This window comes from Daucus carota, chromosome 4 (genome assembly GCF_001625215.2).
Source record: "Daucus carota subsp. sativus chromosome 4, DH1 v3.0, whole genome shotgun sequence".
In the NCBI taxonomy this organism is placed as follows: Eukaryota; Viridiplantae; Streptophyta; class Magnoliopsida; order Apiales; family Apiaceae; genus Daucus; species Daucus carota.
The window spans coordinates 45,096,870-45,113,018 of NC_030384.2; the positions used below are offsets into that span (position 1 = coordinate 45,096,870).

At 33.2% G+C, this 16,149-nt stretch overlaps 1 protein-coding gene across 2 annotated transcripts; it reads left to right on the top strand.

Moving 5' to 3' along the window:
- Nucleotides 1–3,033: 3,033 nt before the first annotated feature.
- Nucleotides 3,034–15,300, top strand: LOC108219199 (probable ADP-ribosylation factor GTPase-activating protein AGD14). 2 transcript variants are annotated; one of them, XM_017392515.2, is made up of 12 exons: nucleotides 3,035–3,386; nucleotides 4,102–4,163; nucleotides 4,401–4,488; nucleotides 4,560–4,621; nucleotides 4,739–4,835; nucleotides 5,107–5,514; nucleotides 6,406–7,104; nucleotides 7,218–7,349; nucleotides 7,537–7,623; nucleotides 13,448–13,571; nucleotides 13,655–13,700; nucleotides 15,117–15,300. In XM_017392515.2, the coding sequence occupies exons 1-12, from the start codon at nucleotides 3,291–3,293 to the stop codon at nucleotides 15,169–15,171; spliced, it is 1,956 nt and encodes a 651-aa protein (XP_017248004.1). In that variant the 5' UTR covers nucleotides 3,035–3,290; the 3' UTR covers nucleotides 15,172–15,300. The 2 variants fall into 2 exon arrangements, with proteins under 2 accessions (XP_063947824.1, XP_017248004.1); XM_064091754.1 differs by lacking the exons at nucleotides 13,448–13,571; nucleotides 13,655–13,700; nucleotides 15,117–15,300 and adding an exon at nucleotides 10,038–10,103 and having other exon boundaries at nucleotides 3,034–3,386.
- The last annotated feature ends 849 nt before the right edge of the window (nucleotides 15,301–16,149 follow it).

Genomic DNA, 16,149 nt, shown 5'->3' on the forward strand with positions numbered 1-16,149 from the left:
AAAATGCAGATATAGTATTGGTTTATTCTTTTTTTTTTTTTTTGAAATATTGGTTTATTCTTTTACGTTTCAGCCCCTGAGCACAACCCATTCGCCTTTGTGAATCACAGCAGAATAGTGGGCAACGTCAGAATTCAGTAGGAACCAAAACTGAATTACTACTAGTATTAAAAAATGATTTTATTCTTTTATTGATAATTATAAATTCAGAATTTAACGGGAACCAGATTTGAATTAGTACTTGGATAAAAAAAAATGAATAAATTTTATTCTTTTACTGATAGTAATTATTATTGTCCGAGGCAGGTGTTGTGCATTTACTAAACTAACAAGAATTCCAGGGACGCTGGTGAAGCCTTGGCCTATAATCAGACGCAATCAGTTTTAGCAATACTTTATTTTATTTTATAATTATTTATGTATTGCTTGCTTAATTAGGTTCATGAGAAATACACATGTTTACTTGTTTAAGCTGATAATCACTTTTAATTTGCTAAACGTATGGGCAATAAGTGTGTAAGAGTTGCTGGGTATTAGGTCATCACTTTATTGACATTTCTCTAGCAAGCAAGGGTAATATTCTCTGGCCTTTCAGCTTAAGCAAAAGAAAAGCACCGCAAATAATCTTACATTATTAGGATTGAAAAAAATTACTACTTTAAATATAAATATTTGACTTTTTTTACCGTAACCCCATTTAAAAAGAGTTCATGTATAAGAATGGTATCTTAATAATTAGATAAAGCAGATATTATTATAACGCTAAACGTTACCCAGGCGATATTAGAAACAAATTAATAAAGGGCTTTCAAGGCAATTGAAGTTTAAGAAGTAAATCCCCGCATTGAGGGAGGTTTTCTTTATTTATGTCAAAAAAAACGGGAGTTTTTTTTATAATAAATCACAAGTAATTTGGTGTCAGCCGAGGAACAAAAATCCTTACCTTCTAAAAAATTCGTCTAACTCTCTCTGTTCTTTCCCAGCAAGAGCTTTCATCAGTTTTCACCGATGAAAAATTCCGAATTACTTTATTTCTTTTGTTTTGTTCTTATTTTTTCAATAATACTCCCCACTGGATCGCTCCTAGATATTAGATATGCTCGTTTCAAGATTTTGTTTTGATGAAAAATCAATTGGGATGAGTCGACCACGGTTCAGTTTTAATCATGCCCACAGTCTAAATATAATTATATTCGATAAGGTAAGGATGATGGGAATTGACTGCACGAGTAATATGAGTTCAAATCTTTTATCTTAATGCTTTTAAATGTATTTATCATATATATTCTTTGTTGATGGGCATATATTTCATAATTGGATTTTGTGATTCATTTATAAATGGATATATAAGGCTTAATATTGCAAAACGTGTTTTATACTTGTTATATCTTCGGTTTTAATTGTTGTGTTTCTTTCAGGGGAGTGCCCCAGTTGATTTTTTTTTTATTGTATATTACGATTTTGTTTGTCGTTAATTAACGACCGTATCATTTTGATAACTTTAATGGTTTTTTGATTGTATATTACGATTTTGTTTGTCGTTAATTAACAACCGTATCATTTTGATAACTTTGTTTCGGTGGCTGACATAAGATTTTGTGCATGATTTATTAAAGTTCTATTAACTAAATTTTCGAGACCATTCACTGCATGATCTTTGGCCAGTAAGGTAGACTTTTTTGAATGAAGGTTTTTTTTTTTTTATTAATTCCACGTTTTTTGCTCTTTTTTTCGAGTTTTTTTTTTTACATCAAAATTTTTATCTAATTTTCGTGCGACATTTCGACATGCTCTCTGATTATATGAAAGATTTTCATTTATGAAAGAACTCTTCTGATCCTTTCGGTATAATCTACTGACATGAAAGTATTATGATAAAAAAATAAAAAAAATTCAAGTTAACTCTTATGGATATGATATTGTACTGCTAAAATAAAATATCAATAATATCACGTGATTGGTCGATATTAATTTTTTATGTTCTTTACTGTTTTGCATTATAATACTCTTATATTTTTATATCTACTTGAACATAACTATATCATATCATGAATCTTCTTTTGTAATGTATATCTTAATATATGAGTAATGTTTTCATTCGCCGAACAAAACAAAAATACAAAAAATATATCACATATACCAAGAAAACTAGAAAAAGATGATCATATTATTTAAATTACAGTTAATCAGTTTTGTAAAATACGTGAGTCAGACTAAATCAGTGATGACACAAAACACAGATTAATTGAAATAGTCGAAAATTTATTAAATAATTATAAAATTAAAAATTAATTATCGATTTTTAGAACAATACTGCAGCATAATTTTTTTTTTTAAAACTAATACCGTAGCATTACTTATCATACTGAATTAAAATTTACGGTTTCTTTTATTATATTCATGTATGTACTTTGATGTTTATATAAATTTGTTGATTAAGAGGGGTGTATTGGATTGGGATTTTAAAGCATTTTTTTGCATTCATGAAATCCGAGGGTATTCGATTGAGATTGTTTGAAATCTATTAAAATCTTGAGGTATTCAATTGGGATTTTAAATTATGCTACAAAATCTGGTGGTATTCGATTGGGATTTTAAATTATGCTTTAAAATCCGATGGTATTCAATTGGGATTGTTTAAAATCCATTAAAATCTGATGGTATTCAAATGCTGATGGATTTTTTTTCATTTCATAAAATGATGGATTTTGTGGCATTTTTCAGTGTATTTTAAGTTTTTTGAAATCCCACCAAATTCAATGGGATTTTGAAGCATTGTACCTAAATCCTATCAACTCTGCGACATTTCATCAAGAATCCGCACAAAATTAAAATCCCATACAATCCATTAAAATCCGTAGACTAAAAACAATGAATTAAAATCTTAAAATCCCATACAATCCATTAAAATCCGTAGACTAAAAACAATGAATTAAAATCCCAATCGAATACATGCCGTAATTTTGTGTTTTACAACGAACACTAGGAAGGTCAATAATGTAAAAAGCTGAAAGCAGCGCCAGCAGCTACAACTGTGAGTCGACTAGCAATAATAATACTAACGCCTAGTGTCCACAAAGCGTAGAGAGAGAAACCTGGACCTGCGCTGGAGACTGGAGTTGAGTTTCTCGCTCTACACAAAACAATACACCACCGTTTCAAATTCAAATAATCAAAGCCCCAGATTTCAAATCTCTTCATTGATTCTACTGATTTTCATTCATAACCCTAGCATTTCGATCAACCTCTGTGTTGCGTTTATATATATTGTGTTCGATTGAGATTTGATAATGAGTAGCACCAAGTCCGAAGAGCGCAACGAGAAGATCATTAGGGGCCTTATGAAGCTCCCTCCCAATCGCAGATGCATCAACTGCAATAGTCTCGTACTCTCTCTCTCTCTCTCTCTCTCTCTCTCTCTCTCTCTCTCTTCTCTCTCTCTCTCTCTCTCCCTCCCTCTCCCCCCCTCTCACTACTCTCCTCTCTCTCTCTCTCTCTCTCTCTCTCTCTCCCTCTCTCTCTCTCTCTCTCTCTCTCTCCCCCCTCTCCCCCCTCCCCACTCTCTCTCCCCTCTCCCCCTCTCTCAGTTGATCAATGTTTAAATTATTTATACTGCTGTCACAAGTCATGCTTATGTAAAATTGAAGTTTTATCTAGCTCCACAACTGGATAATAACCAAGATTCAGCTTCAAAGTTTTGAATTTTATCTGTAGATACGGTCTCAGTCATTACACATGGGGAATTATATGGTTGATTAATTAATTTTGTAAGTTTCGATGACAACGCTTGCTGACTGAGCTTCTTTCATATTGTTCGAATTTACTCAGAGGTTGTTTATTTATCAGGAGTATTGCTTGTAGTTTATGTTTACTTTTAAAATACTGTTTTTTGGCAATATCTGTAAAGAGAAATTGTTGTGTTTTGGGAATTGAGGCCTATGTCAAATTGTTAATACGTGATATTACTTGATATTAGGGAAAAGAGTGCTATTAGTTTTTAATATAACTTAACTAATGAGTGTAAACTTTATTTGATTTGAATCGCTGTTTTTCAAAATTTTCACCCCCAAGCATCTAATATATGTTATCAACTATTCTCAGGGACCCCAGTATGTTTGCACAACCTTCTGGACATTTGTTTGCATAACATGCAGCGGGATACAGTGAGTACATAACCTATTTTATTGCCTACACATTAATAATAAACGTTTCTTTATATCCTGGTATTATTGTCGAAGCTAAATTATGTTTTACCTTTAAGATCCACAAAGTTCAAATTTTAAAAGATTCAGGTGCCATCTTTAACTGCACATGGTATATGAATGCTCAATAAGTTTTTAAGTTGGGTAGAAACATTGTGTTAATGGAGAAGTTCATTATTCATGTTTTGTGGTTTGCAGCCGTGAGTTCACTCACCGTGTAAAGTCTGTTTCTATGTCTAAATTTACTTCACAAGAAGTTGAAGCTCTTCAAAAAGGTGGCAATCAGGTATATTGTTATTTTTAGTTCTTCCATTGACCTTTAATTTGCTTATATGCTTACTATAATGGTTTCTCCAGCGTGCAAGGGAAACATTTTTAAATGCTTGGGATCAGCACATGCAGAGATTCCCCGATAGCAGGTGAAGTTCTCCTGTTCTTGCTCCTGAAGATTAGAACAAAACCTGAAGATTAGAACAAAAAACTGAAAATATTTGCAGATTGTAGAAATGATATTAGTTCTGTCTTCTCTTTTGTAGCAATGCTGATAAAATTCGAGAGTTTATCAAGGCAGTTTATGTTGATAAAAAATATGCTGGAGGAAAGACATCCGATAAACCTCCAAGAGGTACACAGGTAAGAAACTTAATTCATACCGATGTATGAGCTATATATATATATATATATATATATATATATATATATATCCCATATATTCTTAAAAAGAATAATATTAGTACAAAACTACTGAAGGATGATATGATTGCTTAACTGCCGTCAGCTGGCAAGTGGAACTCACTAGGGTTATAATTTTTGGATGTAGACCTAAATTAGCAAGTAATATGTAACAAAGTATAATAACAACTTCCCAGCAATCTAATATGTAATGTTTATATGAACTTGACAGGACCTTAAGAATCACGAAGACGAGACGAGGCGAGCTAGTTCCTATCATTCGTATTCTCAAAGCCCACCTTACGATTACCAATACGAGGAAAGGCGTTATGGAAAGCAAGCTTTCGCCCTTACTAGAAAGGCCGGTTCAGACAGAGGCCTTAAAACATCTAGTTTCTTGAGTCCCAGTCACTCAAGTGACAATGGATTGGATGGAGGCTTTTCAAATGAGGGGTCTAATACAGGTGATTTGAACAAGTATGAGACCCAAGCACCTACCTTTCAAACAGGTTTTGGATTCGGCAGTCCCTCTAGTGAATCGTCAAGGGATATATTTAATGAAGAAATAAATCATCATAATGTTAATACATATTCGGATGCACATACCAAGGGTACTGCAGACCAGGTTCCCCATTCACAGGTGACAGGTCATTTTATCTTAGATCTGTTCTTGATTTCTCATTATCAGAAGTCTTTACTTGCTGGTTTACCGTACTATACCGTACCCTGGGCCTGGGAGTATTGATGTAGATATACTTGAAGTGGTAGGGGTTTAATGTGTTCTTAGTCTTGTTGTCTTTATATATCTGGGTGGTGTGGTTATGACTTAAGAGTATGATTTCAATTGAAAATTAGATGAGGATTGGGGGATGATCTAACACTGCTCCTTATTAAGCCTGTCATTAACTGTAGTAAAACAGGACTGCTGAAATCCTAACAATAAACTCTACCCTCTAACAAGTGTTAGAGAGAAAATTTATGTGTTGTCGCATATTTAATAGATGCAGAGGAGAGGCTATCCAAGTAGTAGAAGACGATGTATTATCACTTGTAGAATCTTGTCAGTCCTTCCTTAGGATTTAATGATTTAGATATAAGTAACTTTAGAAAGTGAATATGATATATATCGTTCCAAATGCAAATTGCTGTAACAGAGAAAAGAGATAACACAGCCGATGGACAACATGCTTGCCTTCCTTTTCACATTGCAAGTTACTGTTGGTTTTCTCGAGTATAGTACTTTTCATTCTTTTTTTAAAAAAAACTTAAATACTATGGGGTATGTTGGTCCAGACTCTATAATTCACATTAAGCATCATTGTCGGACATTTTACACGCGGAAGTAGTATAAACTCTTTGCATGTTATTATGGGCCAAAACATGCAAAGTTCTCAATACATTACTGTGACTTAGACTGGTTGGCTTAACATTGATAGAATATGGTTTGGCCAGAAAAAAATATTGGCTATTTTATTTCTGTACATGCTGATTTTCCAGACCGATTAAACTGAGTTTTTATTTGTCTTATCAGCGGACTGCGTCTACGAGCAGCTTTGGATCATTTAACAGCAATTCTATGTCCTTCAAGTCAGTAACTTCTGAAAATGCAGATGGCCCATTAGAACCTGACCAATCTGCAGGGAGCCGTAATAATAAATTAGCTACCTTTCTCTCCCTACCACATTCCACAGTTTCTGGGACTTCTACTGGTGTTGACCTATTCGATAGCCCATTTGTATCTGAAACTGTTACATCCTCAGCCTCAGCCCCTGATTTGTTTAAGCTACCCAGAACATCAACTTTACCTGTAGATTGGTTTCAGACATCCTCCCCATTTTCAACTTCGAATTCTGATCAGCAGTCTCAAAATTTGCCGCCTCCATCTTTAGATATATTTTCTGATGTGCCTCAGCCGCATTTAGTGGGATCCTTGAGTGAGAGGTCATTAGATGTTACTGAGAAAAATGAAGGATGGGCAACGTTTGATGTACCTCAGCTTATGGAGCCTAGTCAAGGGAATCAAATACCAACATCTACAACTGCTGTGACAGTACCTCCTAAAGTGGAAGTATCTTTAACAGATGCTGACAACTTATTACTCTCAAACACAACTCCACAGTGGTCCTCATTTCTTGATTCTGGTTTTACCGAACCTCATTCATCAATTCCTGATAAGTGGCATGAGAGTATGCTCAATTTCGAAGTCCCCAGTAATGCAGGAGCTGATCAGGTAAGAACTTTCAACTTTGTTCAAATTTGCATGAGTGATATATCCAAATGAAAAGTCCAAATGAAAAGTAGATAGAGCAAATTTCTAATTTCTAAAATTTCTTGTTTTTTTAGTCATGGAATGCATTTGATAATCTAGATGAACAGCTTCCATTTGAAAAAGATTACCAGCAAAGTAGTGAACAAGTTGCAGTGCAGAATCCTTCTTCATTTGCTGATGGATATATGGGCATCAGAGTATCAGAGGTATATGAGCAAATATTTTAAATTGTTATCAGTTGTATAGTCTTTGTGCTGAGGATAGGGTTAGAGTCTATATCGGTTGTGTTTGTCATGATGGGTGGTGGTAGTTGTTTGTGATGCAAAATACAAGGGTTGTGCGTACTTCCTCTATATTTTTTGTTTGACTAGTATTAATTCTGATATTTCACAGTCTGGAACACTATTTCCTGCAACTGATGTAAAATCTACCAACCCGTTTGATATTCCTTTCGATACTGATTTAGAGCCCAACAATGAGGTATGCTATGCACTCAGCTGTATTGAATTATTCCTAGCTTTCTAGTGTTACGCATATCTGCTTGGATATTTCATAAGCATTGTTCAAACAGTTATCAAGTTAATTGTGGAAGCTGAATGAATTTAACTTTAAAGGTGAGAAAAATTGTTGCAGGAGTTTATAGTGATTGAATGGGAATTTCTGGCCTTCTTTTAGAGATAGTATCTATGTTGGAGTTGAAGAAATTACTTTAGAGTATAAATGATAAATATAATAATTAATCTTATTATAATTCTTAATTATTACTATTATCGACTTACAATATAAAAAAATTATAAAAACGAAATTTGTAAGAGAAAATATAATCATACGATTCACATTGGTTATCGTAGAATTGCCCATAAAAAAAAATTTGGCATCCAACTAAACAAATAATAAAATAATATTAAAGATCCATAACGTTAAGACCAACCTTATGACCCATAACACATGACACAAGAACCATAACGGAGTGACCAAATACAGAGGCAAAGAAGACTGGAGTTTGGAAACTTATAATTTTTAAGTTGTGAAAATAAAAATTAAGATGAAGAAAAATAGTCTTAAAGGAAACTAACTGCGTCGTAAAAGTACTCTACCATGATTCGTCCAACATGATGCACTTTAATTGTGTTTGTGCTGACCGAAAGTAAAATTCTTAGAAAGTTTAGCTATTCAAATGCCACAAGCGCGATAACATAAAACCATGGTTCCTGTGATAGAAATACTATAAGAAGATTAAGAACCAACTAATGAGGAGTTAAACCCTTAAATGCGAAAAATCAAGTATGAAAATCAAGTACACGGGCTCAAAATTATGCAACCCTGCCTTTATCCTTACCCCTGCTTCCCCCCTCCTTCCTTTGCCCCTCTCACTTCCTTCGTCGATGCTAGCATACTTGGTGGGAGCTTTTCTATTTCTTGTGGATTTGCGCAAAGGCTGCGGCTTTGGCTCGCGCTCCGGCTCTTTCTCTTGATCCGGCTCTTTCTTTTCAACCTCTAGAAAACAATTTAAAAAAGATTACATGTATACAAACATAACAGTGTTAACACATTACAAAATTATATCTTTATTACCTGCCCAAGTAAAGTCTACTGCAAAAGATACAGGAGGAGTGCGAGGCGGTGTTATGTGCATCTTCTCAAAATCCTGAATGACTTCAGTGCCTGAAAAACAATGTAAAAAGATTACATGCATATAAACATAACAATGTTAACAGATTGCAAAAGTATTTAGCTTCTCGTTCGGAGAGAAGCTCATCCTCTCCGAAAGTCATCGCGTGTATAGGGACTGAACACAGGAGTAGTGCGGCTGCCCATCATGGGAGGGCTGCCCTCAGAATCCTCCTCAATCTTTCTGCCCTCAGTTTCTGCAAAACAATGAAAAAATATTACATATAGTGCATATAAACATTACAGTCCAAAAAAATATTAACTAAGATTATAAAAGTATTTACCTTCTCGTTCGGAGATCTTTAAAGCTGATAAACCTTCAGTCATGGTCTCATGCACCTCTACGAGAGTGATCGTGCGAATAGGAATGTGAACAGGAGTACTGGTGCTGGAGCAATACTGGCACGGGGTAATCTAAAAAACAAATAAAATTAATCAAATTTGAAAAACAAAAATTTCCAGATAATTCCCTATAGGCAACATTTATAAATAAGAAAACCATTTAGATATCTTTGTAACAAATTAAGTTTTGAGGTTTACATATACTCATATATTGTTATAAACAATAATTGATATTCAATTTTAAGCCAAGTCTGAATAGTGAACATAATAGTAAACATAATTGATTAAAAATAATAATTGATTCGAACATCTGACTGCTAATGTCTTACATGCCTGAATTCAAGTAATCAAGTTGGAAGTAATTAAGCAGTCAAGTTGATTACTTGGATTCAGGCATGTAAAACATTAGCATTCAGATGTTCAAATCAATTATTTTTTTTAACTAATTATGTTTACTATTATGTTCACTATTGAATACATGGCTTGTCTTGGATTTAAATATCAATTATTGTTTATAACAATATATGGGTATATGTAAACCCCAAAACTTAAATTGTTACAAAGATATCTAATTGGTTTTCTTATTTATATTTGTTGCCTACGGGGAATTATCAGAAAATTCTTGTGTGTCAAATTTGATTAATTGTATTTGGTTTTTTGAAAACCCCGTACCAGTATTGCTCTCACATCAGCACTCCTGTTCACATTCCTATACACACGATCACTCTCGTAGAGGAGGTGCATGAGACCGTGACTGAAGGTTTATGAGCTTTAAAAATCTCCGGACGAGAAGGTAAATACTTTTATAATCTTAGTTAATATGTTTTTTGGACTGTAATGTTTATATGCGCTATATGTAATATTTTTTCATTGTTTTGCAGAAACTGAGGGCAGAAAGATTGAGGAGGATGCTGAGGGCAGCCCTCCCATGATGGGCAGCCGCACTACTCCTATGTACAGTCCTATACACGCGACGACTTGCGGAGAGGATGAGCTTCTCTCCGAACGAGAAGCTAAATACTTTTGCAATTTGTTAACATTGTTATGTTTATATGCATGTAATCTTTTTAAATTGTTTTTCAGGCACTGAAGTTATTCAGGATTTTGAGAAGATGCACGTAACACCGCCTCGCACTCCTCCTGTATCTTTTGCAGTAGACTTTACTTGGGCAGGTAATCAAGATATAATTTCGCAATCTGTTAACATTGTTATGTTAATATGCATGTAATCTTTTTTACATTGTTTTGAAAAGAAAGAGCCGCAGCGTGAGCCAGAACCGCAGCTTTTGCGCAAATCCACAAGAAATAGAAAAGCTCCCACCAAATATGCTAGAATAAGTGAGAGGGGCAGAGGAAGGAGGGGGAAGCAGGGGTAGGGTTGCATAATTTTGAGCATGTGTACTTGATTTTTCGCACACAAGGGTTTAACTCTACGTTAGTTGGTCCCTATGCTATTTCTGTCATAGGACCCATGGTGCTTGTGACATTTGAATAGTTAAACTTTCCTCAGAATCACACTTCCGGTCTGCACAATTATCAGAGCATGTTTAAAGTTCATCATGTTGGACAAATCATGGTACAAAACTTCTACACCTAGTTTCCTTTAAGATTACTTTTCTTAATCATGGTAAAATTAAGTGCACTTAATTTGTATTTGAGTTTCCCGATTTTAGTTTTCTTTGTCTCTGTATTTGGTCACTCCGTTATGGTTCTTGTGTTATGGGTCATAAGGTACGTCTTTACGTTATGGATCTTTAATATTATTTAATTATTTGTTTAATATTGTTGGATGCCATAATTTATTTTAATAGGCCAATTCTATGATAATGAATTGAAATTTGATTAAATCATATGAATCGTTTGTTTATACTTTTCTCTTACAAATTTAGTTTTTATAATATTTTTTATATTTCCACCCACTATTGTCTGTATGATTTGTTGTATATTGACCCCTACTGTCTGTCTAGTTTGGGTGAAATACTCAACCCCTACTGTCTCGTAGGAGTTGTCAAGCAGGGAGCCGTCAATATTCAACAACCCCTACTGACAGTAGAGGTTGAGTATTTCACTCTACCGACAGTAGGGATTGTTACAGTAGAGGTTGTTATATACACCACTACCGATAAACTATATGGTAGGGGCGAATATAACAAACCCTACTTTATATATAGAGTATATAACCCTACTAGACAGTAGGGGTTGAGTCTAGTAGGGGTGAAATACTCAACCCCTACTGTCTAGTGGGGTTGTTATAATCACCCCTACTAGTCTGTCAGTAGAAATGAAGTAGTCGACCCTTATTGTCAGTATGAGTGGTTGTGTATTGACCCCTATTGCTAACCCCTACTCTACTGACAATAGGGGGGGTTATATTCACCCTTACTGTAGGGGTTGAGTGTTTCACCCCTACTGACAATTGGGATGGTTATATTCACTCGTATTGTGTAGTAGGGGTTGTTAGTGACAATAAGGGTTGAATATTTCAGCACTAAAGGAAATGCTGAAGATTTCAACTTGTTACTATTGCTTGATCCCTTTTTGAAGGCTCGTCATATATGCTTGGAAGGGGTCTCACATCCCACACATCCATTGATCATAAATTAGGCCCAAAGTCATAACATAAAACTCTATCTTGAAAACTAAATTATACCTGATGACCTAATCACACATGAAAATAGTTTCAACACATTCAAAAACCAATTATGCACATTTTCTGAAAGAACCACATTAATAATATCACCCTAGTTAAATTAAAAAACATATAAAATTCAAAAAAAATGGTACTATCATCCTAGTTAAATTAAAAAACATATAAAATTACTCCGTAAAGAATCCAATTACTCAAAAAATACATTTATGACATTACCTTATTTAACAACTTGGATTTTTTCGGCTCTGGACTATTAGTAGGCATCTTCTCCACTTGTGGTTTTGTGGGGAAGGAAATACTTTCGTAAACCAGCGTTCTGCATATGCAATCAAAATCTTATGTATACTAGTTTTATAGCAATTCCCTATTCCTAATTGCATTAGGGTTTTGTAAAAGTTTGGAGAGAGAGATGAGTGAGAAGAGAGCGTCGCCAGGGGAAGAGAGAGAGAGAGTGTACCTTCAGAGTCCAAGAGGAAGTCGCTGGAGAGAGAGAGAGTGCGAGATGAGTAAAAATCAACTAAACTAAACTAAATTTTAAGTCTTCCCTGAAAAATAATTATTATTTTAAAATATCATCAAATCAAGAAATGGTAAAAAAGTTGAGATAAAAAATGTTGACTTAAATTATTTATTTTTCATATTTTAAAATGAGTAAATTCTAATATATAATATTTTTTTAATTTAGTTATGTCATTGTGGTCAATTATATTTTTATAGTCTTATAAACTAAAATGATATTATAAAACTAAAAAGATATATCGATATATATATACCATAATAACATGACCTATTTATATAACAAATAAAATAACCTGAAATTTGTATACTTCATAGTACAAGGTTATGATAATATTAATATTCTCATATAATCAAATAAATTTCTAATAATGAAATTATTTTTAATGTTGTCCCATTAAGAATTTAAACAAGTTATTACAATTGCTCAATCCTAATTACAAGCCATTCATTCTTCAATATTCACATTTTGTTTTTTAATTGTTTTGATTATTTTTTTTTTAAGAAAAATCAATTTAAATCGATTTTTGACTGACTAATCTGATTTTTGACCACATAATGCGATTTTGATCAAAAAGTTTGAAAACGATTTTTGACCCAATTAACGATTAGTGGTACGGAGTCCGCCCAAACAGCGATTAATCGGCGATTTATGCCGATTAATCGCTGATGTGTAAAACACTGCCTTCAGTTGCTTTCTGACTTGAGTGGTGGACAAATTTTTTAGGATTACATAATTCCAATTTCACTCGATTCAAATTCCAATTCCACTCAACATAACAACATAATTCCAATTTCATTTGTAATAATATAATGAAAAATAATCTAAAAACTTTATGAAAATATATATTGTTAATGAACTGTTCGTATTTGGTTTGATATGTTCGTGAACAGTTCGTGTTCGGTTCGAGAATTACCGAACTCGAGTTCGGATAAGGAAAATTGTCCAATAAGGTTATCGAACAATGTCCGATTCGTTAAAATTTTGTACAATTTTAAAACTACAATTGCTAAAACTCATAGCACTGTATAGCAGAACCATCTTTGCATCTGTAGTAGAAGGTAAAGTGTGGATCAGTGGACTTTATAAATTTCTGACTATTTCATTCTGCATGCTTAATTCAGTTTTTGGACATGAGCTCTTTGCAAGCCGTTTTACCTAATGGCCACATGCCTGCTTCCTTTATTGCTGCTGTGCCTGATCCTTGGTTTTCTCAGAATCCAATCACATATCCTGGCGGACCACAAGGTGAGTACTTGGTCACTTGGTGGTGCATCATATTGTATAACCCGTTTTTTGACCAGTCTGATTGTAGTAATGCAACTGCGCAGGTGACTTGGGATTATTTGGTGGGCCAGCACCAAGCACACAAATACTGTAAGATAGTTGACTTTTCGTAGTTTCCTTTAGATCTAGAGAGAATGATTGTCTGATACTTAGATTTCTCACTAGTTCTTTTTCCTTACCACTGAAACTACCCGTATTGGATAATCTATACTAATACGGGAAATATATCAAAAGCATCATTCACTCGTTTGAAATGTATCAAAATCATCATTAAACAAAAACCTGACTCAAATGGATCACTCATTACAAAAATTTATATCAAAAATATCATTGTATCATTAGTTGAAATTCTAAAAATATTATATATTGAGTTTTGCACATTGTTTACGAATGGTATTACATGCAAATGAAAGATTCAGAGTTCTAGTATTTTAGACAATATTTTTAGATTTTTAAAATTTATGTACTATTTATTTTTAATTTTTTGATTGTTTTATTTGATTTAAATAAAAATAAATAGTATAAAATTTTTTAAAAATGTAAAAATATTTTCTAAAATACTAGAACTCAGAATCTTTCATTTGGATGTAATACCATTCATAAAAAATGTGTGGAACTCAATATATAATATTTTTAGAATTTCAACTAACGACGCAATGATATTTTTGATACAAATCTTTGTAATGAGTGACCCATTTGAATCAGGTTTTTGTTTAATGATGATTTTGATACATTTTAAACAAGTGAATGATGCTTTTGATATTTTTCCCATACTAATACTAAGCTATAATAAACTGTGATGCTCAGACTCTCAGAAAACCCCGCCGTACCCATGTCCACAGGACACGACACTGACAATGGGATCCAGGTCTGAACGTCATCCAGAAATCAAACTCTTCATATTAGACAACCTATCATTAATTTCAGTGCCCTTCTCTAAGAGGAAGAGAGGAATAAGGAAATATATGAAGAAACATAGATGAAATGGATGTAAAAGGAGAAAAGAAGCAACTCTTGATTTGATTTGTGCAGTTGTTTGTTATGCAGTATAATAGAATGATAGGTATTTATTTCTAAGAAATATCATATTAATTAAAAATAATAATTGCAGTGTCCAAATTCAAGGGTTGGATCCTTATAAAATGTGTCCTCAAGTCTTTAATGTTGTGGTTACATCATATTAATGAAAAATAATAATTGCAGTGTCCAAATCCAAGTGTCGGGTTTGCCTTTGGGATAACTTCTTTGTTTCTGCATGTTTGTTGTTTATGATTCATATGCATTTACTAGCACACAATTTACCTTTATTATGTAATATTAGCCCTTAAAGAATTATGATGAGAAAAAAAATCATCATTTTTGAAGTATTACATTTTTATGTGTTTGTTCATATTGTATACTTAAATTTAGTTTATGTTCTTTTCTTGTTTTAGAATTCTCTGTTTTTATATTTTGCATTTAAACATCATCTCTAATTTTTCTGGGTTTTTTTCTTAAAATTTTCAGGGGTGTTGCATCTCACGAGCCTGTGGCACAAACCGGAGGAAATCCTTTTGCGTAGAATTTGATAGTATATTTGTTCTTTTCTTTTAGTTTAGTGTTATCCGCGTTTGGTTTGCCTGTGAAGTTGATAATGTTTTATCTGTGTCATTATTTTCACTTTGCAGTCTAATAAACGTTGCTTTTAATAGTTTCGGTTTTTAAAGGTGTTTTTCCTACTGAAGGGCATTGCTGTTTGCTAATATGTCTTCATTATCTGTTTTCTCCTATGAAGTTGCACATGATTTATTTTTATTTCATGACCTGCAAGTAAATTTTACGTTCACTATGTTATTACTGGGAGTCCCATTTCTTTAGACAGAAGCCCACCACCATTTCCGCCCTTGAGTTCCAAAACTCATTTTTGAAAGGCTGTTGCTGTCTTGAGCATAAGACCTCAAATTTTGCCATATTTTCTAACATTCGCCAGCTTTTGAGCATTTCTACCCCCATTCCAATTGGGTTCGTATAATATATAATAGAAAATACAGTTACTAGAACATTAATTTAATGTAAACTCTAACAATAATTCTTATTTTTGTGTTTTGTTATTATTATAATATTAACTTCAAATGCATTTGGAGAGAATAATGTGAGAGTGAAAAAAGAGTGAGGTGAATATTGTAGTACTAAATATTAAAGTGAGGAATGATTTTTTTTAATATTTAAGTTTATAACCTTTTAACTATTTCTCAAAAGTAAGGAATGTGTGTCTTGACTTTTTATGAAATGATGATTGGCAGATAGTGTCAAGTTTTACCAAATTATAATTTTGAATGTAATCATAAGCTTATAGCTAATCTGTCGAAGACAGTCACGTAACTCGATCAGTTCTTGTAACCTTTTACGTTTGTAACCTCCTTTTATGTGCTAATCATATCTGAAATTTATGCTAAACATCCATACACTTAATAAATTTCAAATAATGTAAGGATTGTGTTTGAGATTTTGTACTTCATTTTAAAATTTAGATTTTAAGTGATATGATTTGAGATATTAT